This window comes from Xenopus laevis, chromosome 4S, assembly GCF_017654675.1.
Source record: "Xenopus laevis strain J_2021 chromosome 4S, Xenopus_laevis_v10.1, whole genome shotgun sequence".
Taxonomy (NCBI): Eukaryota; Metazoa; Chordata; class Amphibia; order Anura; family Pipidae; genus Xenopus; species Xenopus laevis.
In genome coordinates this window covers 84,159,837-84,187,216 of record NC_054378.1, presented here as the reverse complement: position 1 = coordinate 84,187,216, position 27,380 = coordinate 84,159,837, and the positions used below count along the sequence as shown (strand labels likewise).

At 36.4% G+C, this 27,380-nt stretch overlaps 1 protein-coding gene across 3 annotated transcripts in view; it reads left to right on the top strand.

Annotated features, from left to right (window-relative positions):
* brdt.S (bromodomain, testis-specific S homeolog) overlaps positions 1–27,380 on the top strand; it is a 54,932-nt gene that overhangs the window by 14,499 nt on the left and 13,053 nt on the right. For all 3 annotated transcript variants that reach the window (XM_018261022.2, XM_018261021.2, XM_018261020.2), the window contains exons 3-12: positions 61–198; positions 1,809–1,959; positions 5,268–5,443; positions 9,804–10,166; positions 11,967–12,095; positions 12,268–12,441; positions 13,028–13,218; positions 18,846–19,123; positions 19,627–19,743; positions 22,124–22,255. In XM_018261022.2, the coding sequence (XP_018116511.1) occupies positions 61–198; positions 1,809–1,959; positions 5,268–5,443; positions 9,804–10,166; positions 11,967–12,095; positions 12,268–12,441; positions 13,028–13,218; positions 18,846–19,123; positions 19,627–19,743; positions 22,124–22,255 (1,849 nt within the window). The remainder of the gene's footprint in view (positions 1–60; positions 199–1,808; positions 1,960–5,267; positions 5,444–9,803; positions 10,167–11,966; positions 12,096–12,267; positions 12,442–13,027; positions 13,219–18,845; positions 19,124–19,626; positions 19,744–22,123; positions 22,256–27,380) is intronic.

Sequence of the window (27,380 nt, the reverse complement as noted above, 5' to 3'; positions counted from 1 at the left end):
TTTTTGGTCATCTAATTTATTTTGAACGGGTTGAATGATTATGAATCTATTTTATTACAGGATTATTATCAGATTATTAAGAATCCCATGGATTTGAGTACCATAAGAAAGAGACTGGAATACAATTATTATTCAAAGGCTCTAGATTGCATTCAAGATTTCAATACCATGTTCACAAACTGTTACATCTATAATAAGGTATGACTCTTAAAATGTAACCAACACTGATTTATTGTAATTTTAGCAATGCAGGGGTTATATTTTTGGATAAGTAAAACTGTCATTGTCTAGAACTAGGTGTATTTTCCAAATTCTGTATATTCTATATAATTCCAAAGGAAATATATAGTACCATGCAAAAGTAATCATCCCCCCACTTACTGTGGGCAAAATCCTATTTTATTTTTTCGGGTCTTCCATTCATAATCTCCTAATTACAAGTAGTTTGATTACAAACTTGTTTTTCTATTAACACCTACCTTAAAAGCCCAGAAAATTTACAGAATCCATCTTTTCACAACAGACAAACTGCTTTCAAGCCAACTTGTTTTCTAAAATGAAATGATTCATGAAGTATCATCTTGGTTTATTATATTACTTTAATCCAGTGCAGGTATGGGATCCGTTATCTGGAAACCTGTTATCCAGAAAGCTCCGAATTACGGAAGGCCATTTCACATAGACGCCATTTTATTAAAGATAATTCTTCTTTTCGCTGTAATAATAACCATATCTTGTACTTGATCCAAACTAACATATAATTAATACTTATTATAAGCGAAGCCAGCCTATTATCAAGGGAAGGGAGAATGTCACTACCTACAATCGGGTTTTCATAAAGAGATTATAATCGAAGGTACTGATTTTTTTAATTGAAGTATATTTGGGATATGTTTCTTTCTCGCTAAAGAAAGTTAAAATGGGATTTTGTTTTTGCATTCACATCCCCTTAAATGTTTACATGATTTTCTAGTAGATTTAAGGTAAAGAGCTCCAAAATACAGAAAGATCTACTATCCAGATTAAAAACCCAGGAAAATTCATGAGAATTCTGAATGACAGGTGACATACCAGTGTTTTAAAAACACCTGGTTAATGTGTTAATTGCTTATGTTCGTTGAATTGGCAATATCCCTCAATAAATGTTGGATGTTCGTTGGCCCTAAGGATACTTAAGACATTGTACTTGGTCTGAAGTGGCTACAAAACCAACTCTGTTGGTAACAAAGTTGTTTTGTTTTTATATAAATAAATTTTTGTGGGTAAGACTGGGTGCTTGGCCTTGACACCATGCACGTGATGATGTCACTGAGCCCTGCCAGCCAGTGACATCAATGCCATCATGGACCAGACCCCTTCTGGGATGAAAAGGTACTAAGCAGCCCTAAAATTGCAGACCCCCTTATATTAATAATTTAGAAGGGTTTACAAGATGTATTTTTGAAATCTAATGTGAAAATACCATTAACTTTCAAAAAGTACTGTTTTATTGGTAACGTAACTAGTGATTCAAATATATTAGCAATGGATACTACATCCAGAACAGCCATTAACTTTCAATTATATTAATTATTTTATTATATATTCTGATTTCTGCTATATACACTCACCATCACTCAGTGCTTTCATAAAGAATTATAAATACAACAGTGTGTATATATGTGTATATGTATATATGTGTGTGTGTGTATATATATATATATATATATATATATATATATATATATATATATATATATATATATATATTATATATAGATATATATATAGATATATAGATAAGTGAAAAACATCATTCTTGATTGCAGCCAGGTGATGATATTGTGCTAATGGCACAAGAACTGGAAAAAGCGTTTATGGAAAAGATTGCGGAAATGCCACATGAAGAAATAGAGTTATCCGTCGTTGGAAATAGAGGAGTTAAAAGCAGAATAAAAATTTCAGCAGTAGCAGCAGAAGGTAACTTCTAATCTTAAAGTTATTAATCCACATAAAATGAAGACTTACATGTCTCATGTCTGAGAATTATATCTATTTGTCAAAGGTTGAAAGTGAGGATTTACCTATATAAAGATTATCATCTTTTTTTTTATTAATCACAGCAGACAAAAGGGTGTGCTAACAAAAATACAGTTTTTGAAACATCTCGGTGTGTTAGCATAGATGATAAAGATAAATATTCAGCATGGATTAGACAACTAAGATTTCCCAAATGTGGGTAATGTCTATTATAAATTTTATACTTGGTTTATTGTAACTGTGCTAGGCCAATCTGAGCAAAGTCCTGACTGGAAGCTAAGGTTCATTGGCGTGGGCTTACTTGCATCATGTTAAAGGGCCATTATAGTATTTTCCAGTTTATTCAACATTAAAGGAACAGTAACACCAAAAATTCAGTGTTTTAAAGTAATGAAAATATAATGTAGTGTTGCCCTGCACTGGTAAAACGGATCTGTTTGCTTCAGAAACACTACTATAATTCATATAAACAAGTTGCTGAGCAATGGCGGAAATTGAAAAACGGCTGTATGGCACAGGATAATTAATGGATAACATGTAACACCATTACCGTATATACTCGAGTATAAGCCGTCCCGAGTATAAGCCAAGGTACCTAATTTTACCTCCAAGAACTGGGAAAGCTTATTGACTCGAGTATAAGCCTAGGGTGAGAAATGAAGCAGCTTCTGGTAAGTTTCAATCAAAAAATTGAGTGTTTCTGCTCCCATTGTAGGTTCCGGCGTCTCGTTTTTGGATGCCGGCGACCATTCTTGGACGCCGGCGAATATTCTTGGGCGCTGGCGACCATTTTTGCGCTTGACCCGAGTATAAGCCGAGGCAGAGTTTTTCAGCATATTTTGGGGGCTGAAAAACTCTGCTTATACTCGAGTATATACGGTATGTTCTACAGAGCTTATCTGCTGTGTAACCTGAGCCTTTTCTCCTTTGAATAGCTGCCCCCATGGCTACACAGCAGCTTATTTATATAAACAATAGTAGTGTTTCTGAAGCAAACAAAGCAGTTGTTCTAGTGCAGGGAAACACTGCATTATATTTTTATTGCTTTAAAACAATTACATTTTTTGATGTTACTGGTCCTTTAATACAAAGGAACAGTTATGCAGCAATCTGAGTGCCAAACATGCCAACAGGACAAGTTCGAGCTTTTTGTAAGTAAAGAATATATTAAGGAAAACCTTATCATGTAGTCATTTTGTGTATTTTAGAAACTCATTTAAAGTGATCATAAATGCCCAGATTGATTAGTGCTGGTTGGACAATTTCAAACTTGCTGCACAAAATCTTGCCTTGTATGTTCACCGTGGATGTTTGACAGACCCTTTGCACCATTTGGATGCCAGTTGGTTTTTCAACATTATTAAGAATTAGTGGTGTGTTGATGGTACATTGGCATGAGTTGACAGTATTGTCAACTGCTTGTTGTATATATGTGACATACATGCCCAGATTTGTTTTTGCAAATTGGACCATTTGGTATTTACCACTCAAAAGTCAACTGTCTACCATCCTTCCAATCTACTGTATGCAAGTAGATCTGTCAAGACTTACAATCTCTGGTATTTGGAAGGGAGCCCTTTATAGAATCTCACCTGCACACCTGTTTCACCAAATCCAATGCTTTAGTTCCCATTTTTTTCCAGATTTGCTGATAAGGTAAGAGACACATTTGTGCCATAAAGTGACTGTTGTAACAGTTCAATGAATTTGCTACACTTTGTGGCGCAATAAGTTGGCAAAAGAGTCTAAAAAAATTTGAGTTAGTAGTTCCTACTTTTGCTGTGGGTGAAATATAAGTGAAAACCACTTTTCAGCGATTACCATGAAGTGATCTTTCTCTCAGCTGCTTCAGTTTTCTGTGCCTTGGGCTGATGCATGCACAGTAAATTGGGAAGGCTTTTTTTTTGTTAGGCTTTTCATTCAACCGCACATTCACACCTTCACAAACAAAGAAGAAGCTGAAGAAGAGGATCACTGTAGTGCTCAGTGAAAAGTGCCCCGGGCTAGTGTAGTTTTCTACTACGATCATTGGGTGGTGCCTAGCATTTGGTACCAATGTTTCCTCTAATTCCTTTTTCACTATGTGCGCAAAAAGTTATTTTGTGTGCACATTTTAAACTTGTTTTTAAAACTGTGCTCAGGTCAACATTTATACAAAATGTTGTTTTCACTAGGGATGCACTGAATCCACTATTTTGGATTCGGCCGAACCCCCGAATCGTTTGCGAAAGATTCGTCTGAATACCGAACCAAACCCTAATTTGCATATGCAAATTAGGGGTGGGAAGGGGAAAACATTTTTTACTTCCTTGTTTTCTGACAAAAAGTCACACGATTTCCCTCCCCCGCCCCAACTGAACTACGGTTCGGCTGGGCAGAAGGATTTGGCCGAATCCAAATCCTGGATTCGGTGCATCCCTAGTTTTCACACAAAATTCCTTGTGCACCCCACAATTTGATGTGTGCTCTGGCCTCAAAATTTGTGCGTACACTCACGAGCACACACCTTGTTTGGTTCCCCCAGTGATTATAACTTTTCTTTTAAGGTCATTGACTAAAAAAAATACATTTTAAGACATGATCTGAAGATAAATAACTGTTTCAAACATTTTGTTTTTATTTTAAATCTATAGTTTTAGTTCTAAATATATCTGTAAATCCTCTCTTTACATCAATTGGTTGAAATACAGGCTTGTAAGATATGAGTGAAATATCAGCAAGATTTAATTTTTCTTTTTGTGTGTAGGATTTTATCTGCATGCAAGTTTCTTTGCTGATACTTCTCATGTGCATTCTGTATTAAAATGCTAAATATCATAACATGCATACAATTTGCATAGTCCATATTCTTAAAGGAGTAGGAAAGTAATGTTTTATTATTTAGTATACTGTACATGCATACACGCAACAAGGGACCGAAAATGGCAGTAGAGGGATAGGGTCTGTTATCCATAAACCCATGATCCAGAAAGTTTGGAATGTGGTAAGATTTGTACAAATTACTTTGCATTTGATATTAGTCCAATACATTGGAGTTGCACTGGACATCCTCTGCCAGAGGAAAAATGTGCTTTTAAAAAAAAAGGATACAATGGGTTACACCCCTAAATATCTCATAACGTTTTGGTAAATATTCTCTGACCTCTGTTGCAGTTTAATGCTACTGCATGGAGCTGCCTTTCATAGTATTTGCTCTTAATATTAAATAGGCATATGCATAATCTCACTTTTTTTATTTTTTAATCCAGAGTCGAGAGAGGATTCCGATTACATTCCGGTTTCTAAGAAAAAGATGGTATCACAGAAAATGCATAGGAGTCCATTTCCTTGTCCTGTAATTGCAATGATGCCCAAAAGAACAACCCTTGTTCCCTTGTCTATCATTCAGTCAAAGACTTCTAATTCTGCATCTTCAATAAGCAAAGTAAGTGGACATGATTTGCAGTATAACTGTATTTGTTTGTAAATAGAAATATAATCTAGTTATTTTCCAGTGACAAATACTGTGAATTACATACAGGTATGAGACCTGTTATCCAGAAAGCTTGGGACCTGGGTCTTTCCGGATAACGGATCTTACTGTAATTTAGATCTTCATACCTTAAGGCTACTAGATAATCATGTAAACATTAAATAGGCTGGTTCTGCTTCCAATAAGGATTAATTATATTTTAGATCAAGTACAAGCTACTTTTGTTTTATTTCAGGGTTAAAAGGAATCCTTTTTAAAAATGTGGTTTATTTGGATAAAATGGAGTCTGTGGAGATGGCCTTTCCGTAATTACAGTAGTTACATAATTAATTTGGGTTGAAAAAAGACCAAAGTCCATCAAGTTCAACCCTTCCAAATGAAATCCAGCATTCATACACACACTGACCCCTCCATACAGTCACATAAAATATATACCCATATCTATATTAATTGTAGTTTTTAGTATCACTACAGCCTTGAATATTATTCTTGTCCAAGCCCTTTAAAGTGGACCTGTCTGTACTTCATAGATTTCGCTGCACTCCCCCACATTCCACCACCCTCCTAACCATCTTAACAGTGTAGTCAGTGCATAGACATGGGTATCGGGTGCCCCATTCTGACACATATACAAGATTGTGGGATTATGCAGAGGTTGCCTTAAAGGAATTGTTCAGTGTAAAAATAAAAACTGGGTAAATAGGCTGTGCAAAATAAAAAATGTTTCTAATATAGTTAGTTAGCCAAAAATGTAATGTATGAAGGCTGGAGTGATTTGATGTATAACTTGTCAGTCAGAACACTACTTCCTGCTTTTCAGCTCTCTTGGTTTACATTGACTGGTTACCCTGGTTACCAGGCAGTAACCAATCAGAGACTTGTGGGGAGCCACATAGGTCATATCTGTTGCTTTTGAATCTGACCTGAATGCTGAGGATCAATTACAAACTCACTGAATAGAAATGTCCCATGTGGCCCCCCCTTCAAGTCGCTGACTAACTCAGATATATAGAGCTGAAAAGCAGGAAGTTGGATTCTGGCTGTTTTATTAGACATCTGTTAACTCCAGTCTTTATATATTACATTTTTGGCTAACTAACTATATTAGAAACATTTTTTATTTTGTACAGCCTATCTATTTACCCAGTTTTTATTTTCACACTGAACTATTCCTTTAATAAGTGTCTTCAAAATGGCAGCTGCCTGTCTACTGTGATTGTGAATGCCAAGATTAATAAACACAAGATTTCAATAATTTTTATAGTGTAAAAGGGAAATGTATTTTGCTTGACTAACATCATCTGATAGGATTTGGAATTATTTCTTAAGGTGACAGATCCCCTTTAAAGGCATTTACAGAATCGGCCATCACAACATCGTCCAGCAGAGCATTCTACAACCTCACTGTACTCACCAAGAAAAACTCCTACACTGCTTCAAACAAAAGTTATTTTCCTTTAGTCTAAAAGGGTTGCCTCTGGTGGGGGATCCATTTAAAGAGAAAAAAAGATCTCCTGCTATCTGTGTATAATGCTCTCTAATGTAATGTAATGTAATCATGTCCCTTCAGAGGGGTATTTTATTCCAGAGAGAACAACCCCATACTTTATACTTCATTATTCCTAAAAGGGGAACTATCACGAAAATGAAAATTTCGTCATGCTGAGGTGTGGCTCAGAGTTTGATTGAAAGGTAGGTCTACTGCATCTTTTAGGGGGCTTCCTTTATTCATAGATGTTGAGAGCTAATTCAAATAGCCAACTCTAGTACAAACAAAAATCTAACAAAATAACTGACTCTGGCACACTCCCTGCATGCAGCAAAACAGGATTTTCATCAGAGATTGTTATTTAATACATCTTCTCGGCAACCCCCAATGGATGTATTGGACATGTCAATCAAAAACTGACTCCACCTACTGCATGAAGAGAAAATAAAGAGAGACAGGATGCTGAGTATGGGACAGTGAAGAGTTACTTGGTAATTTCAGAAACAGTACAGAATATTAAATTGGTTATATTCAGAAACGTCTTATTTCAGTGAATTAAAGCATTTATTACATTTTTATTTTTGTGATTGATCCTCTTTAAGGACTGGAGCCCAAAACTGCACTGCTTACTCAAGGTACGGCCTTACCAGGGACCTATAACCAGGAATAATTATGTTTTCATCCCTTAAGTTATTTCCCCTTTTTTATGCAAGAAAGTACTTTTTTTTTTTTTTTTTGCTTTAGTAGCCACAGAATGACACTGCCTGCAAGTTTATACTGTGTAGGACCCCAGCACTGCCCCCACTTTTTTTTCCACTATCCTTTTTCTCACCAATAGCCTGCTATATGCCTAATCATATGGTCACACAGGCCATAGTGTTTTGGTTAAAAAAAATGATTTCATAATATTGGGGTTCCAAAAAAGTGGAACCCTTGTTGAGGCCACATTGGTATTCTTATATATCCTTGTATTTTGAATTAAGTTGAGAAATCCCGTGTCCATGGACAAATAATGTAGAAAGATCATTAACATCATGACATTAGTCATGTGCGTGGAACATTTGAGGAGATGACAATACTGTGCCGTGATTTAAACAATAATACATATAAAAACATATTCCTAGACTTAACCTTGTTTTGAATATACAAAGGGCAAGTGGTGTTTGCGATGAAGAGCTTGAACATTATAACAGATCTACCTTAGCAAGTCTGCCAATTTAGTTCTATTTTTATAAAGGTAGAACTAGGCAATGTAGGACAATTGGCATTTATAAATACAAGAAACTGTATAGTACTTTGCAAAAATGAATAATTGAATTCTCTAAATTTACTAAATAACAAATCAAAAAACTTTTGCTTTTTTTTATAATGTGAAATTTCATGCGGAAAAAAAGCTAAAATATGCTGTTTTTGTTATTCAATACCAATTTAAATGTTTTCTTTTTATATCACTTCCTTTTGCATCAATAATAACTTTAACTCTGCTGGTATAATTATGTACTAGCTTTGCATATAGTTTTATAACAAAAAATCTTGTACAGTGTACCAAGCTTCCATCATTGTAATACAGTATGACTTATTTTGCTCCGGCCTAATAAAAGACATTAAATCATGGAGTATATCAAAATGTGAAAAAGAGCTTGCCATAAGGAAATTTTGCCTCTCTATATACACTTGAATGGGATTTTTAGAAGTTGGTAAATATGCCCCTAAAAATCCCATGCATGTGAATAAATAATGGAGGGCTTTCCCTCTGGTGAGCTCTGTTACCTTAATAAATATATCCCATTGAGTCCATTTTAAAATTGGGTGTATTTATTAAAGCAGGATCAGCTACTGAATATTCCTTGAAGGATTCATTCAGGTTAGACTTAGCACAACTTTTATACAGAGTAAGTCATGGTGGGACTTGATAAAAAGTACAATATTTTTCTAAGAGTACTCCGCTATGGTCATAGATCTCTTTAAATCTTTAAATCTGGTCATCTGGTGGTGTGAGAATGCAGACTCTGTGAATTACCCGCTCACCCTCTAAGTGCATCTGCTCAGTGTATACCTAAATAGAAAAATCTTGCAGCTCACATTATTCCACCTGCAGCAGAAGCCCATTTTATAAATCCAGTAACCACTTGTACAGTTCAAATCTAGCTTGCTATCTTGAGTGTTGCTATCAGTGATCCAAGTGTTTGGAAGAGACAAAAGAGGATACCTTTCTGTTGGAAACAGTGAGTTATTAATACTGGTTACTTGTAGCACCTTCGCTTTTGATACTAGAACTAATTATGGCAACCATTATACAGCATCTGAAAAACATGTTAAATATACAACTATTGAAACTGGAATCTGTCTACAATAGTGTTTTTCAGCCATATAATCCAAAGTATTCCTGAATTTTATAATAATTCTAGCTGATTTTTTTTAAGCAGTTTCATTCCTAATATGTGGCTAAAAGCTGTTGTAAGAAAATAGGGATTAGGCAATCTCGCTGTAGCACAGGCAGATGCCAATTTCTCAAAATTTAAATTTATGAATTTGAGGCTTTTGAAAGTTAAAATATACTCAAAATTGTACCGCTGAAATGTTTTCTTATTTATTAAAAAGTTTGATTATAGAAAAAACTGCAATGTATCAAATTCATGTTCTACTCATAATTTTCAAAAAGTCTACTAATTCTCAAAATAATTTGAAAAAATTGAAAAACTCATTGAAAAAAATGCTTACTTTTTGCCAAGAGCAACTCCAATTAACTACATAAATGTTTTTTCCCCACTGCATTCTTATTTATGATTTATTAATTTGTTTTCATTGACATTTTCATTTTAGGTCAATAAAGGCATTAAAAGGAAAGCTGATACAACAACTCCTGCCGTATCATTCACTGCAACCAGCTGTGAATCGTCTCCAACTTTATCTGTACCAAAACCAAATAAAATACTGTCTGGAACAGCGAAAACTAGGTCAGCTGAAACTTCATCTGTGGATCTGCCTGATTCTCAGCATCACATCCACCTTATCAAAAACAATCAAATATGTGAACGGCTAAAGCATTGCAATAATATACTTAATGAGATGATGTCAAAGAAACATGCAGAGTATGCATGGCCTTTCTATAAAGATGTGATCCCTACATCCTTGCTTGATTATAGTGATGCTATGAAACACCCCATGGACCTTGGAACGATCAGAGTAAGTTTATTTTGAGTTGACAGTTGGGACATTATTCTTCTTCTCCTAACAAGATGTTTTATATAGTCCTTGTGTTTTTGTGCATCTTTTTCCCTTTACTAGTAGATCTTAGGAAAACATCAAGGAGGCTGGCAAAAGCCTGGTCCCACAAAGTAGTAGAGCCGGAGTCAGATTGTAAAAGGTTAAAAAGCTTACATTTTATTCTCCATAATTAAAAACCAAGGCCTGGCGTGTTTCGTGTCTACCAGGGACACTTAGTCATAGGCTTAGTCAGATAAGTTGTAAATTCATGTGAAATGACAGTGAGTGCTGATCTATTCACACACACATACATATTAGGGATGCACCAAATCCACTTTTTTGGATTCGGCCGAACCCCCGAATCCTTCGCGAAAGATTCTACCGAATCCTATGCATATACAAATTAGGGGTGGGAAGGGGAAAATAGTTTTTACTGCCTTGTTTTGGGACGTGTTTTCCATCCCCACCCCTAATTTGCAAAAATGTGTGTGTGTCTTCAAAGTCTGGTATTGCGATTTCTGCATGTTCTCAAAGTTAGGTTAGCACTAAAGTGGGTGAAACCTTAATAGAGTAACCCTGAAAACCAATTATTCAATTTAGTTGGCCATGCACATATTTCACATGGCTTAGTAAAACCTTACAATGCAGTTTATGTACACAAACCCACACCCATCACCTAAGGAATCTTTAAAACCTGCTTTTGGTAATCTGCACCAGTGGGTTGCAGGCAAGAATTGTTTTACTGATCACTGGTTTGGTACCAGTCACACTCCCGTGTTTACTTTTGCTCTTATTGGTTAACCACTTTATTCCCCTTCTGCAGAATGCATCAGAACAATTTGCAGGGTTTTCATGATTCAGCGTCTATTGTTTTTATGTTTCCCAAGTTAAAGGGTTAATGTGTCAATGTAGTACATTTGTAGTATATTGTTTTTGTGAAGAAAATATCTTTAACCCTACCTGCAGCATAGGGCTCAAAAACTTTTCAACAATTGCTGTCAAATAAAATTTTTGTATCATTAGCTAGAACCCTTAAAAACACACCTCACAATCCTGTAAACAATCTTAAATTCTCGTTACTGAGTTGGGTCAATGTGCTGGCGGCAGTATACAGTTAGGTCCATAAATATTTTAACAGACAACTTTTTTTTTTCTAATTTTGATTTGATTCGTAATTAGTAATTGATTCCACGTGAAGCAAGCTTATTGTAGATTTTCACACTCAGACAGCAATCTCTATTCTTCGAACTTGCAATCTATGTTCAAAAAGATTGAAAGGCCAGTAACACTAGAAGACTAAATACTGTGTTTTACAGGTCACTTTGTCTTTACCTTCAAAATGTTTGTCATTTCTAGAAAGCACAAGATTTTTTTTTTTTCCAAAATAATTTTTATTATTTTAGAAAGCACAAGATTTAATTTATTTTTCTCCTATAAGCACTTTTACAATAACCAGTTTATATCTGACATATATGATCTGTTTTTGAGTAGCTAGTGCTATTCCTAAGCTAATAACACAAACAGCAGCACAAAATATGAGCAGTGTTTTAGAGCTGACCTAAATAAAAGATCCCTGGGCACTCTTAGTGGTATTGATCTTAATGTTGTAAGTCTGCTGTATTTCAGGCTAGTACAGTAAGCCACTTCTTGCCTAATTCTTTTGGGTTCTAACTTTATATTGCTTGTTTCTATCAATAACACCTTCTCTCAAAGAAATGTTTGTTTGCCAACTATACAGTGATTAACACTTTTTCTTTCCCTTCTAACACTTTTATTAAGGACAAAATGGAAAATGGACTCTATAAAGACACTCAGGACTTTGCTTCTGATGTCCGATTAATGTTCATGAACTGTTATAAGTACAACCCTCCTGATAACGAAGTAGTAAATATGGCTCGAAAGCTGCAGGTAATTGGGAACCTTAAAACCATTTACTGTATCTAGATTGACTTTAAGCCACTTTTTGTATGTATTTTACATTCTAATTGTTTTTGGAAGAAATTTTGTTTTATTTGCCCATTCTACACATGGCATACCTGCAACTGTCTGAGGACTTTTTAAATATCTTTTGTATCTCCAGGATGTTTTTGAGGGGATGTTTGCCAAAATACCAGATGAACCACTTGCTTCTCAAAGTGTAGTAGAGAGATACAAGTCTTCTACTGATGAAAGTAGTAGTTCTAGCTCTTCTGAACAAAGTCCGTCTGATTCTGAAGATGAACGGGCACGACACCTCGCTTTGCTACAGGACCAAGTATGTATTAGCTCTCTAAATATATGAACTCTACAAATGCTAAATAATTCCTATATAGTTTACTGATGTATCTAGTGGAAGCCAGTTTTTAAAATTGTGGGGCCAATATATTCATCCACCTTGCAACTTCCCAGTCTCTGTGTTCTGGTCTGGCCATATATAGCTCTATCACAGTATCCACAGGGTAACTAAAGCAACTATATTCTGTTTGCTAGCAGCTAAAATACAGCTAAAAAAGAAGGGATATTTTAAAGTAAATAATAAAATGGTTTATTATGTGTTAATGTTAATTTTGTTTTCTTTCAAAACCCTTAATGTGTTTAACATTTACAATTTAAATCCTTTTTATTTGTGACTTAATTTCCATAACTCAGCCTGTGTATTTACCCACCTATACAGTATTACCCTGATAAAGTGTGTAGGGACAGCTATCATTACTGGAGTAATTGCAATTTTCAGGTCTTATAAGTGCATGCCTTTCAGATCACCACAAGATGTCACTTTATGCAACATTTAGAGCACACACTACATTTGGCAAATTATTAAAACTACGCTGGTTCTGTAAAATGCATCTGTAATCTTATAGCTCAGGGCAGTTCAAGAACAGCTTAAAGCTTTAACAGAAACACCCGTACCCAAAGCAAAAAAGAAGTCTAAAAAAGGGAAAAAGAAAAAGAAGAAAAGGGAAAGGAAGAAAATATTGAAAAGAAAATCTTGCCAAGGTCAGAAAAAGAAAAAAGTAAAACAGAAAGAGTTGAAGAAGAGGTCTATTTTCAGGTGAGTTAAAACCACTGATGTCAATGTTTGTAGTGCATTGGCAACATAAATGTATTGCAACCATCATTTTAAGTCTTTACTCTTAGGTTATACACCTTAAAAATATAAAAAACTTTTTGTTTTACTTTACTGACAATTTTTCCAAAAACTACTGGTCAACTATCTGCTGGCAGCTTCCCCAGGCTGTGCAGGAGGCACAGTCATGATCATTTACCCACATCCTAATGTGCTTCTCGGCAGGGACCTTAAGGAGGTGCCCAGCACTTATTTGTAACATAAGTGTAGTTATAAGAATCCTTTTAATTCTTTATTGTAGTGCTGTCCAAGTTCTGTTGTACTGAGGGCTGGAATTTTTTCTGGCCTACATGTTGGAGGGCTAATAATGGAAGTCAGTGTTGGGCACTCCCCTTTTAAAACCACGCCCACTTTAATCCACACCCATATTATCTCAAGAAATGTTTAGACAGTATCCTCATTAATGGTGGTACTACACCAAAAACACAAATGGCTGGTGCTCCCTGCAGGGATATCACTTACTCATATGTGTAACAAAAAAAGTAAACTATACCCTTCTCGAACAATGTAGGTCTCCATAAAAATATATTGCATAAAACAGCGCATATGTAAAACCCTGCTTCATGTAAATAAACCATTTTTCTAATTTATTTTTATAGTAGTATGTGCCATTGGGTAATCATTAATAGAAAATTGCTATTTTAAAAAAAATAAGGGCTGCCCCCTGGGATTCTACGATTCATGGTGCACACAAACAAACCGTACATGTTAGGTCACATGAGCCAATAAAGAGTGTCGATAAAAGGGATCCGGTTGTTGTCTTAGATGCCTCATATTATAAAAAGGAGGTACTGAGACAATTAAACGATATACAGTAGACACCTATACCCCCTTCCCCCACCGAACATGGATCCCACTGAGAAGTTTCTGGTGAAATTAAATATACTGTTACTGGAAGGATATGAGAAGGGGAACACTACTAAGGATTCATTTAAATTTATGAGCTGTAAAAAATTGTGTGGTTCTGTTGTTTTATATTTTACCCGAGGTACACAAATCTTTAGTAAATGTGAAGGGATGCCCATTGTGGCGATTATTGGTGCCTTGGGGAATTTTTGTCACAATAGATTGATAAACTTTTGATACCATTTGTGATGGCACTTCCTACTTTTCTAAGAGACGCTGCTATGTGTATTAATAAATGTATGGATCTTGATTGAAAGACTACTTATAGATGGTTCTCGAAGGATATTGACTACACTTGCACATTCTTCCATTGATCACTCTTTGGATCTGAATGCTATTTATTTTTGATTGCAATATAATCATAAATATCCTAATATTCAGAATAAATTTATTATGCAAGTTTAGGATTTGCATTCAAATATTTTTTTATTTAATGTCAGGTTTTATCTCCAGAGATGTGGGGCTGCTAAGGGTGCTTTGTTTGTGACCATGTACAATAACCTTTTTATGGGTTGGTGGGAGCGGCTTCACATCTTTAGGGAGAACAAAAATAGAACGTTTTTATCATTATATTGATGACTGCATAGGAGTGTGGGATGGTGATGAGTCATCATTCACTTCTTTTTTGAAATATTGCAATAATGTGTTGGAGGGGATAGCTTTCATATTGGAGACACACATAAACATGATTGTATTTTTAGATGTAGTCTTTTTAGCTCTAGATCTGTTTAGAAAACCTATTACATGCAATACTTTATTGCATTCAAAAAGTAGGCATCCTGGTGTGCCAGTTTTTCCATCTAAAGGTGGCCATACACGGAGAGATCCGCTCGTTTGGAGATGTTGCCAAACTAGCGGATCTCTCCCCGATATGCCCACCTTGAGGTGGGCGATATCTGGCTGAGCCGATTGTGGGCCCTAGGGCCCAACGATCGGATCTAACGATGGGTAACAGGCGGTCGGATCACGGGACCACATCAACAAATGGATGCGGCCGCGATCCGACAGGATTTTTAGTCCCGTCCGATCGACATCTGGCCGACTTTTGGCCAGATATTGATCGGGGAACCCCGTCGGAGGGCCCCATACACGGGCCAATAAGCTGCCGACTCGGTCTGTCGGCAGCTTTATCGGCCCGTGTATGGACACCTTTTGACAGATGCCTTTCAACATCAAGCAATGCTTTTATGGGACAGATTTCATGAGAGAGGATATCCACTACAAGTTATTAGGTTATTATGGTATATGTATATGCCTATGAGAAGGCAGTACAGAGTCATATATTACAGTTGTTATGATAACAAGAAAAAATGTTTATCAACTTTGAGGTTTTGCACCACTTTTAATAGGGGTTTTTATGCTATACAACAATATGTCGGGGAGCATTGGGATGTTCTGTTGCGGGATCCTATTTTAGCTTCGGTTTTAGAGAAAACACCCTCTTTTGTTTTTAGGAAAGGGAAGAGTCTGTCTTCCTGGCATTTCAAATGTTTATAAGTAAGCATGGCATACTAGTGACTGTGGTTCTCCATATATGTGTTAGACCACTTGTAAGCCGCCTTTGAGATTTTTGGAGCATCTATTAGAACGCAAAGATTTTAAATCGGCAAAAGGGAAACGTGGTTGAGAAACACAACGGGCATGCAGATATATTTTTTCAAATTATTGATAATAAACCCAAGTTTCAGAATAGAAGGGGAGATCTTGATTGGAGGCTGTCCATGAGTTAGGCCTATTGGCTTTATCATTTAAAAACTATAGCTATACATGGTGGAATGAATAGAGAATGGGAACCAGGGCTGGATTTACATAGTGGGCGCCCCTAGGTTCGTCGCCCCCATCCTCTCCCTTTTATTCGCTCAAATTGTCATCGGGACTTTAGTAATGGGGATTGGCGCACGGGAAATTTATAAAACTATCGTATCTCCTAGTGTTTCTGAACCAATGTGGGTGTGGTTGGGCAGCATGCCAACCCTAAAATCCTGCTGCCCTAGGCCCGGGCCTTGGTGGCCTTTCCACAAATCCAGGCCTGATGGGAACTCTCCTGCTATTAATGACTCTTAATGATGTTTTTAAATGCTCATGCTCTAGTTAGCTGGTGATGATGAGACCAAGGGTTCGCTCTGAGGAAGTGCGAGATGCCACAAAATGTCTGGTCCTTATGTGGATTTATGCCCTGATATGTTTTAATGTGTTACTATAAAAGAGACTACTTTTAACTTTAGAGCATAAGCTCTGGTGCTATGAGTGGGACATGCTAACATGTAGCACAGACTATCGATGTTTTGTCCATTGTGGTGCTCCCGGGTTCATATTGTTTTTTTGAAACACACAGGCAGCAAGGGTATGGCACACACAAGCAGAGTAGGGCAGGCAGAGTATGGTACCCACACACAGACAGAGTTAGGTAGGAGACAAGGAAACCTATCAGAACCACTAAGATGAACAGTATGTTCTGTACTATGTACAGTAACACAATGCCATTGCTGCTCCTACAGTCTGAGGTGTGAACATTGTGGGCAATAACAGTCTGAGGTGTGATCAAAGCAAGTACTTACAAGTGTGAACAATCCAGGGACATTCAGGTGTGAAGAATATATGGGATTCTAAGTGTGAACAATGCAGATCATACAGCCTGACAGGCCTGGGCCTAGGGTGGCAGAAAGCTGAAGGTGGCCCGCATTTGGACTGGGGACTAGGCAGGAGATTTTGGCAGTTGCTTGAATCTCCCGCCCACACTGTGCGTGCAAACTAGGAGCTGTCATGGTTAGCGAAGTGAGCATTGGAGCAATGCAAGTGGGGGGTGCTCTGTTTGCGAGCGAAGCAGGCTAGATTGGTGGGGCGAGGGCCTAGGGATGCTTAGTTTTTAAAATATTGCCCTGTACCCTGAATCTGAGCGGTCAATCTCGGTGCTGATAACTTTTGAAGCTTACAAAGTTAGCATCAAAGTAGCCAGATTTAAGTCCACACAAGTTGGAGCCGTGGACTAAATACAGCCCTTGGGCTTTCAGTTAAAGGAAGGTCTACCAAGAATCAGAATGATGTAATTAACTTTTAACAAATTTAAAACATTTATAATGCATTGACTGTCTTTAAACATAACTAAAGTGCAAAACAGACTCTTTTCTCATTCTGTACCTACTGCAAACATTTGACTGTATCTGGCTTCCTCCAGATGTCTGTTATGCATATGTATGCCTGAAAAATACAGTTAAAGTAACAGTAACACCAATAAAATTAGTGTTTTTAAAGTAATGAAAATATAATAGTACTTTTGTATTTATTACTTTTGTACAGTAAAACTGGTGTGATTGCTTCAGAAACTCTTCAATAGTTTATATAAACTAGCTGCTGTGTAGACATGGGGATAGCCATTCAAAGCTGAAAAGGCACAGGATGCACATCAGATAACAGATAAGCTCTTTAGTATACAATGTGATTCTTCAAAACTTATCTGTTATCTACTGTGTTCATGTGCTTGAATGGCTGCCTCATGGCTACACAGCAGCTTGTTTATATAAACTATAGTTGTGGTTCTAAAGCAAACACACCAGTTTTTACCAGTGCAGGGCAACAGTACATTATATTGTCATTTATTTAAAACACTTTCATTTGTTGGTGTTACTGTTCCTTTAACATGCAGGTTTTTTGTGTGTGAATGTTTCATAGGATATTATTTTGAAAAAATACAAATTAACCTACTTGTGTTTTAAGACATGAAATGAATATCCATTGCAAACTCTGTTTACGGCTTATAGTTATTAAGCAAGATTGCTCTGGCACTGTGGAAGATATTGTACAGGTACTAAAGAAATCTTAAGGAAAGAATGGTGATATTAATTGTATTTTTCGTCACAGTATCCATCCCTACCATATTTGCAAGTCCCTTCTGTATCCTCACTCTCAGTAATTAAGATTTGTGACATGGAACCTAGAAAGTCTTATGAAGACTGTCCACATGTTCATTTTAAACCAAAGAAGAGACAGAAAATCAAAATACCAGCAACCCTGGATTATAATGCTGCAAGTAACTGCTTGCCACCTCATGCCCTGCTGCAGTCCAAGGCTGAGTGTATGGGAAGCATTGCTTTGTAAGCAGGGGAATGTCCCTTTGCCATCTGTCAGAGCTAATCAAAATTAGTACAACCGCACTGCAGTAAAATAAAGTGATTTAACTGTCCCGCAAAACAGATGTCTACTGTTTGCCCTTGGAGTGCTGCTGTTTAATCAAATTAACTCATTTTCTTTACTTATTCTCTCATAGTATATATGAAATTTTCATTTCATCTTAAAGATACAAGCAGAAGTTGAAATTTCTCCCACAGAGAAGAAAAATGCAGAACTAGTTTAAAGTGTTGGGTTGCATTTGTATGACTTATAGTCTGTATGTACCATATATATTTGGATGGCATTGCAATTTTAATATAATCATGTGGCATGTAAAAAGGATGAGCCAATAAGTTGGGAAATGTTTGACAGTACAAAATTCTTGTAATTATAAAGACTAACAAAAAAAAAAACTTGTTAGCAGAAATTTTGCTTTTCTAGTTAAACAGTGACTCCTTGATTAATAGTTTGAGTGACTGTAGATCACTATAGATTAATGTATATCTGCTACCTGTAAACTTGGCCATTTTATTTCTTAGTGATGCAAAGAAGAAGAAATTGCATGTTTCTGATGAAGAAGATGATGTCAAACCTATGAGTTATGATGAGAAAAGACAGTTAAGTTTGGATATCAATAAATTGCCAGGAGAAAAGCTTGGCCGCATTGTTCATATAATACAGTCCAGAGAGCCTTCGTTGAAGGACTCTAATCCTAATGAGATTGAAATTGATTTCGAGACCTTGAAACAATCAACACTGAGGCATCTAGAAAAATATGTAATGGTGTGCTTGAGAAAGAGAACTAAAAAGCCAAACAGTAAGTGTATTTGCTAAAGAAGTATCCTGATTGCTACAGAAAAGTTTAAGGGATACTGTCATGGGAAAAAACATTTTTTTTTCAAAATGAATCAATTAATAGTGCTGCTCCAGCAGAATTCTGCACTGAAATTCATTTCTCAAAAGAGCAAACAGATGTTTTTATATTCAATTTTGAAATCTGATATGGGGCTAGACATATTGTCAATTTCCCAGCTGCCTCAAGTCATGTGACTTGTGCTCTGATAAACTTCAATCAAACTTTACTGCTGTACTGCAAGTGGGAGTGATATCTTCCCTCCCTTTTTCCCCCCCCCCCCCGCAACAAAAGAGCAATGGGAAGGTAACCAGATAACAGCTCCCTGTTTGCTCTTTTGAGAAATGGATTTCAGTGCAGAATTCTGCAGGAGTAGCACTATTAACTGATGCGTTTTTGAAAAAACATGTTTTTCGATGACAGGATCCCTTTAAGTAAATACAATATATTTGTCCATTTTATTTTAGGTATAAAATCCTTAAAATCAAAGGATCAGCTGAATAAAGAAAAAAAACAAGAATTAGAAAAGCGGCTTCGGGATGTCAGCGGCCAGCTAACCTCTGCTAAGAAACCAAAAATCCAAGGTATAGTTTTTTGTTTTTTTATGTCTTCAGAATAATAGCAGTGTGTTTAAAAAAGCGAATAAAGCTCCAAATCCATATAATAGCTTTTATTTGCATCTGCGCAAATGCATTGGAAAGCCTTCACATTCTATTGCAACTCAAAACTTGAAGAAAGATTTATCACATTGAAAGTGAAGAAACGGTAATATTAGGCTGTTAAAAAAAAAAAATAGCAGTGTCTATTTTTTACAAACTCAGACATTAACTGTATCAACTGAAAAATGCTTCAAGATTTTGCTTTCCTTTGAATCACTGAACTAAAATTTAGTTGTCACTGTTTCTAAGAATTGCTGCACATCTGTGTTGCATGGAGTCCACCAACTTCTGGCACCTGTTACATTCCACAATTCTTCTGCATTACTTGGTTTTTTGATGTCACTCCACCAGTTTTCTATTGGATTAAGGTCCATGGATTGGGCTGGCCACTCCATAATGTCAATCTTGTTGGAACCAGGATGTTGCTCGTTTACTGGTGTGTTTGGGGTCGTTGCCTTGTTGAAACTCCCATTTCAAGGGCATTTCCTCTGCGACATAAGGCAGCATGACCTCTTCAATTATTTTGATGTATTGAAACTGATCCATGATCCCTGGTATGTGGTAAATAGGCCCAACACAATAGTATGAGAAACATCACCATGTCATGATGCTTGAACCACGATGCTTCACTGTATTGAGCAATGTCTGGAACGACCCATATTACATTTTCAGAGAGAAATGCACTATAACCAGCATGTACAACATTTGCCGCCTTTCTTCCTTAAATAAGAGCCATAATTGACACCTGTTTTTTCACAGAATGAATGACCTCACTAATTGCACTCCACACTAATATATTATTTGGAACAAGCGATTATTATTTTGAACACTGCTATTATTTTGAACAAGCCTCAAGTAATGATTCAGTTACACAGAATCAGCAGCATGCATGTCTGTTTGTTTTAGATTACTCTACTACACCTACTAGTAAATTAATTGTCAAGTAGCAATATATTTTCTGCCAAATACAGTGATTGATCTGGTTAGTGATGTCGGACTGCTATTATTCTAAACACAATTGTATATTGTCCATTACATGTCTTTTGCCCCAAAATGTAAACATTTCAGAAAGGCGTAACATACAGTCACTTAAAAAAGCAAATATGACATCACTCTGTGTCCCCTTAATTTCAAGGTTTTAGATTAGTCACATACACAGCAAGGGGATTCTTTGGAAATAATCCTAGATCCTATGCAAGTGAATTTGAAGTGATGTTCAAACACTGAAAACTGATAAATCACAAATACCAGGAGAAGACACTTTGATTACATTTTGACTCCTGCATGTTTACATGCAGTCTAAAATGTTGGCATATAAGAAGAATTTGGGAAATTAAAGGTTTTGTTAACGGTTAACTAATCCCTTAAAACAAACGTGGCTAGAATCTCTTGTACACTTAACTTTCTACACCAGCCTAAGTGTTAGTTCACACGAGGAGATTTTGTTGCCTCTTCTTCTGGGCGACAATCTCACCGAACTGTCTCCACGTGTCTTCCTCTCCATTATAATGTAAAGTCGCCTGCACTAAAGCACACGCGGCGCTTCGTTTTCCAAAGTCGCTCGACACAAGGTCAACCCTATTTTCGCACACAACAACCTCGCACATTGGCTGCACTCACGTAAACACCAGTCTCATTTGCGAAAATGGATTCACAATGCAAATTCGCAAAAACCGGACCAATCGAAATTTATATAAAAAATTGAATTTTTTAAACTTGCATGAATGTAATCGACCCGAAACTCTAATTGAATTCAAATTGAATTTGATTCGAATTTTAAAAAATCTCAAAAGATAAATCTCAAAAATGTCATTAGAATTTTTTTAAAAAACTCAAATCTAATTTGAATAACTCTAATGGAATTTGACAGTTCTGACCATAAAAAGAATTTGGAATTTTCAATTGACCCTTGATAAATCTGCCCCTAGTGATGATGTTCTGCTTATAACCGAACAGAGAAATGTCAGATGACTCTTCTCAGTAGCTTCATTTTCTAAGCAGAATAATATTTCCTTTTCACAAAAACTTTATTTACAGCTGACTATAGGCAGTTGACCAAAATGAACAACTGGTGTGTAGTGTAAAAACTGCTAATATGTTGAAAACTAGAATAAAAAAAAAATCAAAAAGTGCAAGTGTGCTTTGAAATGTGACCTGAGCAATGTAGAGGAATGTGCCGAGTCTGTGCTCTGAATAATTTTTTATTTCTTTTACAGGGTTTACAAAACAAATTCAAGTGATCAGCATTAATATTAAATATGTAATGCTTATCTGTTAATTCTTTTTTTTTTTTTTTTTTTTTTAGGGGAACTAACTACTGTTCCGCATCCAATTGGAGGACCTAGCCGACTGAGTGCGAGTAGCACTAGTTCTTCTGCCTCTGATGCGAGCAACAGCAGTGATTCCAGTTCTTCAGATAGCAGCGACTCTGAATCAGGTTAGATGGCATCCTGGAATTAAAGAACTGAAGGGCTTTGTTTCTGCTCTGCACACATTTGCAAAATGTATAGAATAAAAACAGTTTACTGAAGTTAAAGGAACAGTAACAACAACAAATGAGTGTTTTAAAGGAAAGATAATGTAGTGTTGCCCTGCACTGGCAAAACTGCTGTTTGCTTCAGAAAAATAATTATAGTCTATATAAGCAAGCTGCTGTGAAGCCTTGGGGTAGCCATTCAAGCAGAGGACACATGGTAGAAAACAGATAAGCGCAGCGCAGCGCAACACTACATTATAGTTTCATTACTTTAGGACACTTATTTTTTGGTGTTACTGTTCGTTTGAGGGTAATGTCAGATTGGGGATTTTTAATTTTTGTTGCTTGAGCATTTCCCCCCACTATGGGAGGGCGACAGAATTACAGAAATTGCCACGCCCCTGCCCCATTTAAGTCAATGGGAATTTGTGCCACGTGCAGTCTCCTGTGTATTGACATTATTTGCAAGCAATATGTGTCTGTCACAAGACTGGACCTCACTTCATGCTGATTCCCATTGACTTTGAATCGGGATCAGTTTCTTGTGTTTTGCACCCTCCCATGGAGTAAGAAAGCACACAATGCTAGAAATTGTTCAGTTTGTCATTACCCCGTTGGGAGATAGAACCATCATTAAGTTGAAACAAAAAATTACACACAAATCTCTGTCTAAATGTGTTCTTGCCTTGTATGCTTGTGTTTATATGTAAGCGGGCAGGAATTTTTTAATTTCCCTCCATGTATGGGATATATTATCCTGAATCCTTGGAAACTTGTGGTTTTCTAAATAAGGGATCCGTAAAATATGAAATTCCAATAGTATTATTTTGCTATCAATTGCATTTATACTAGTATAGTTAACATCATAATACTTTATAACAGACATTTGTCAAATATGAATTCTTACTTTCGATAGGACTTTGTGAGAAATGGCATTCCTCTATTTTGGAGCTTTCTGGACACTGGGTTACCGGATAATAAATCCCATACATCTATGAGAAGCACAAACTATGAAGTCCCACCTTTGCTGTGTTATGGATGATTTGTAAATAAATCTCTTGAGTTGGTTGTATAAAGATTAGGTTTTGTTGTGTGATAGTCATTGAAAAAGAACTGATCATGTATACAATTGTGCCTATATTGGGAAAATAAATGTGAAATTGACGAGCCTACAGTGGTAAATATTGTCTTTTTTTTTTATAAACTTATTTTAAGTCTATGCAGTTGCAATGATTTATTATTTATGCATCTCTGGAAATCAGTATAATTTCAAATAAGGGTGTGTGATGTTTACCTTGAAATGTTTCAGTGCTAAAATGATTGCCTCCAAGATAATTATCAAAAAAAAAAAAGTTATCCCAAAACTCAACAATGTATAAAAATATACTCTTTATTCAAAAAATTATGTTAAAAAATTGGGCATACAGACTACATGTCAGAGCAGGTTTTTTAAATACACATTATTAGGGTTCCATTCCTCAGTCTGCCCATATTCAGTATTAGAGATCTCCTACATGGTACAAATATTAATATTATAAATGTTTATTTAAGTTAACGTTTTGTATGTAATAGAATGACTGACTAATTCTAAGCATCTTTTCCATTGGTCCTCATTTTTTAAATATAATTTTTATTTATTTGCCTTTTCCTTCTGATTCTTTCCCACATTCAAATGGGGGTCACTGACCCCATCTAAAAACAACTTATCTGCAAGGCTACAGATTATTGTCAATGATTTGTTGCTTGGGTAATTTAGACCCTAGCAACCGGATTGCTGAAATTGCAAACTGGAGAGCTACTGAATAAAAGGCTAAATAACTTAAAAACCGCAAATAGGTGAAGACCAATCTAAATGTCTCATAATATCACTCTCTGTATCATATTAAAAGTAAATAAAGGTGAACAACTCCTTTAAATGCATACAAAACTTTTTTTTAATGTAACTATTTCTTTAACTGCTGTTGGTACAGCTGTAAGAATTAAGATAGTTTAATATTGCCTTTTAATGTTATATCTGAATTTATTCTGTTTTGCTATGTTGCATTCAGTTTAGGTACTTATGTATATTAATATGGCACCTATGTAATTCGCACATTGATATAACTGCCCATGGATGCTTGGGTTTGTTTTGTTGAAAGGGCTAATTCTATGTGCCCAGTCTATGTCCATTTTTTTTACACAGACGTACCAGATTTGATCTGTCCTACTTAAATTTCCCACAGACCTTTCTCTTTTATTGTTTCTGTAAGTGCTATGAGTCCTAAGTTACTACTCCTGTTATGATTTCCCAGATCATCACTTAGGTCAGCCAGTATTATATTGAATTAATTTAGATTTTCGACCTTTGCCTAGCTCCTGTACACAATCATGGATGAATCTGACCCGTTTCGATTCGCCAAATCTTCGCAAAGCTGAAAAAATCTGCCAAAATGCATTGAAGTCTGTGCGTTACATTTTTTTTGTGGTGTGACATATTTTTTTTTTCCACCCATTGGAGTCTTTAGGTGTCATTTTTGTGTGAAAGTCTCCGGGAAATTTTGAAGATGGTTTTGAAGTTCCTGTTATGTGGTTGTGGTTATCTTTTAGTTATGGGGGCTGTCTTGGTCAGATAGTTATAGCATCCATTATCCGTAAACCCAGGAAGTTCTGAATTACAGAAAGAAAATCTCATTTTAAAAAGGATTCACTTTTTCTTTGTAATATTAAAACAGTACCTTGTATTTGATCCAAACTAAGATTTAATTAATCCTTATTGGAAGCAAAATCATCCTATTGGGTTTATTTAATGTTTACATGATTTTCTAGTAGATTTTCTAGTAGACTTAAGGTATGAAGATCCAAATTACAGAAAGATCAGTTATCCGGAAAACCCCAGGTTCCAAGCATTCTGGGTAACAGGCCCCATACCTGTATAAGTTTGAGTCAAGCCAACCAAGGAGATTGGTTGCATTTCTTGTCTAGTGCTGTTAAAATCTGGTTTTCTCTGCATTTGCTTTTAGTAACTATGAAGGCATCATGCTGGGTGGCATGTGTGGCTTCAGTGCTTTGCAGTGCCTCATTTATGGTGCAACGCTATGTGGGACAGCTAAAAAACATGGAATTGCGGGCTGCTGTTTCTGTTCTGTTACATATCAGGTGGTAGCTTGGTTGTCTATACCTTTAAATAGCACAGTCGGTGGCTGGTGTGCAGGAAAGTGGTTAATGATGTTTCCAGAGAAGATACGAAACAACTTGTAGTGGAGATACATAGTAAGACAGGTAAGTGTCATAGATACAACCGGCACACTGGTCTAAAATCAAGCAGGGACTAGCCCTTGTGGTTTTTATTTGCAAAGTGCAACGTTTCGGGGTAAACCCCTTTGTCAAGCATCCTTGACAAAGGGGTTTACCCCGAAACGTTGCACTTTGCAAATAAACACAGCAAGGGCTTGTCCCTGCTTGATTTTGGACCAGTGTGCCGGTTGTATCTGTTACACTTAAATGCATTGGAGGATACCGAAGCCTTATTCACCGAGCACCGGGCTTTCACGATACGGAGAGCCAGGGTTGCAAGCTGGTATTACTACACTATTCTACGTAGTAAGACAGGACATTAGTGCACTGGCATGAGATAATTATTGCTGCTGTTATTGTTCAGTGTTGGTAACAGTCTGTGCAGTGTATACCTGGCTTTTCCACATCCCATTTCTAGATTAAATAAGTGATGTATTGTACTGAAATATAAAACCTGTGGCTGCGGAAGTTGGTATGCAATGGCACCTCATCTCAGTTATTAGGCTCAGTAATAAGGTACACTTGTCTGTCCATGTGTAGTACTGCAAGCTATAGCACAGCACCTTGCTCTGTCCCTTGCCTGGGGACACAGTGCTGTGTTTTAACTCAAGCAGTGATAACTTCACTCCCTCCTAGACAGATAAAGTACTGCAAGTTAACCTTAATTTAGGGGTCCAGTGATGTAAATAAGTTTCCCACAGGACCTGTCAACCTACCTCTCTGCCTCTGTGCTACCCTGTAACAAGCAGTGTGACAAGTTGCATTCAGTGGGGAACTTTATTAGAAAATAGTTTCGGCTATCTTGCAATAGGAAGCCCAAAAGAAGACAAAACAAATAAGGCAGTAATCAGGATTTTCTGGCCTGACTACCTTTGTTGCAGCAGAGTAATTTATCATGTACAACCTGAAAACAACTTAATGAGTTGCTTATAAGTTTAAGGAAAAGGGGGAAACCTATTTTACCATGGTTTTTTTTTTTTCTTTCTTGGTTCTTTTTATGTATTTTGTCTCTTCCCTTGACCTCCAGTTAGCTAGTGTTTAAAAAGCATCCATCATTATGAACCCAGGTTTTGTCTCATGAAAAGAAATAGAAATTATTACAATTTCCAGGAAATAGATTCGTCCATGCAGGCAGAAATGTTGTCAATAGTTTTTTTTTTTTGTTTTGTTTTTTATTTTTACTAAAGGAAGACAATGTTTTCCAATACAGGGAGTCCTCAAGTTACATACTTCTGGCTTACATACAACTCACACTTACAGACAGGGCCTGTTACAGTAACATACTGTGGGTGCTTGACTTTTATTAGCATTTAGCTATAATAAACCACCCGCCCAAATCCCCTTTGGTGTGTGTTGTCTACTGCAGAGGATAGAAAGGTAAAAATAAATACTACGTTAAAGGAAAACTATACCCCCCAAACAATGTAGGTCTCTATAAAAAGATACTGCATAAAACAGCTCATATGCTTCATGTAAATAAACCATTTTCATAATAATATACTTTTCTAGTAGTATGTGCCATTGGGTAATCATAAATAGAAAATTGCCATTTTAAAAAATAAGGGCCACCCCCTGGGATCGTAGGATTCACTGTACTCACAAACATACCAACAAACCATACATGGTAGGTCACATGAGCCAATTAACAGAGAGAGTTGTGTTTTTTGCTTCAACACTTCTTACTGTTACAGTTAGTGTTGTAGTATTTCTGGTCAGGTGATCTCTGAGACAGCACACACACCATCACGAAATGGTGGCTCAAGGCAAGAGATGTAAAAGGGCAAGATTTACTTAAATATATATTCCAGTTTGG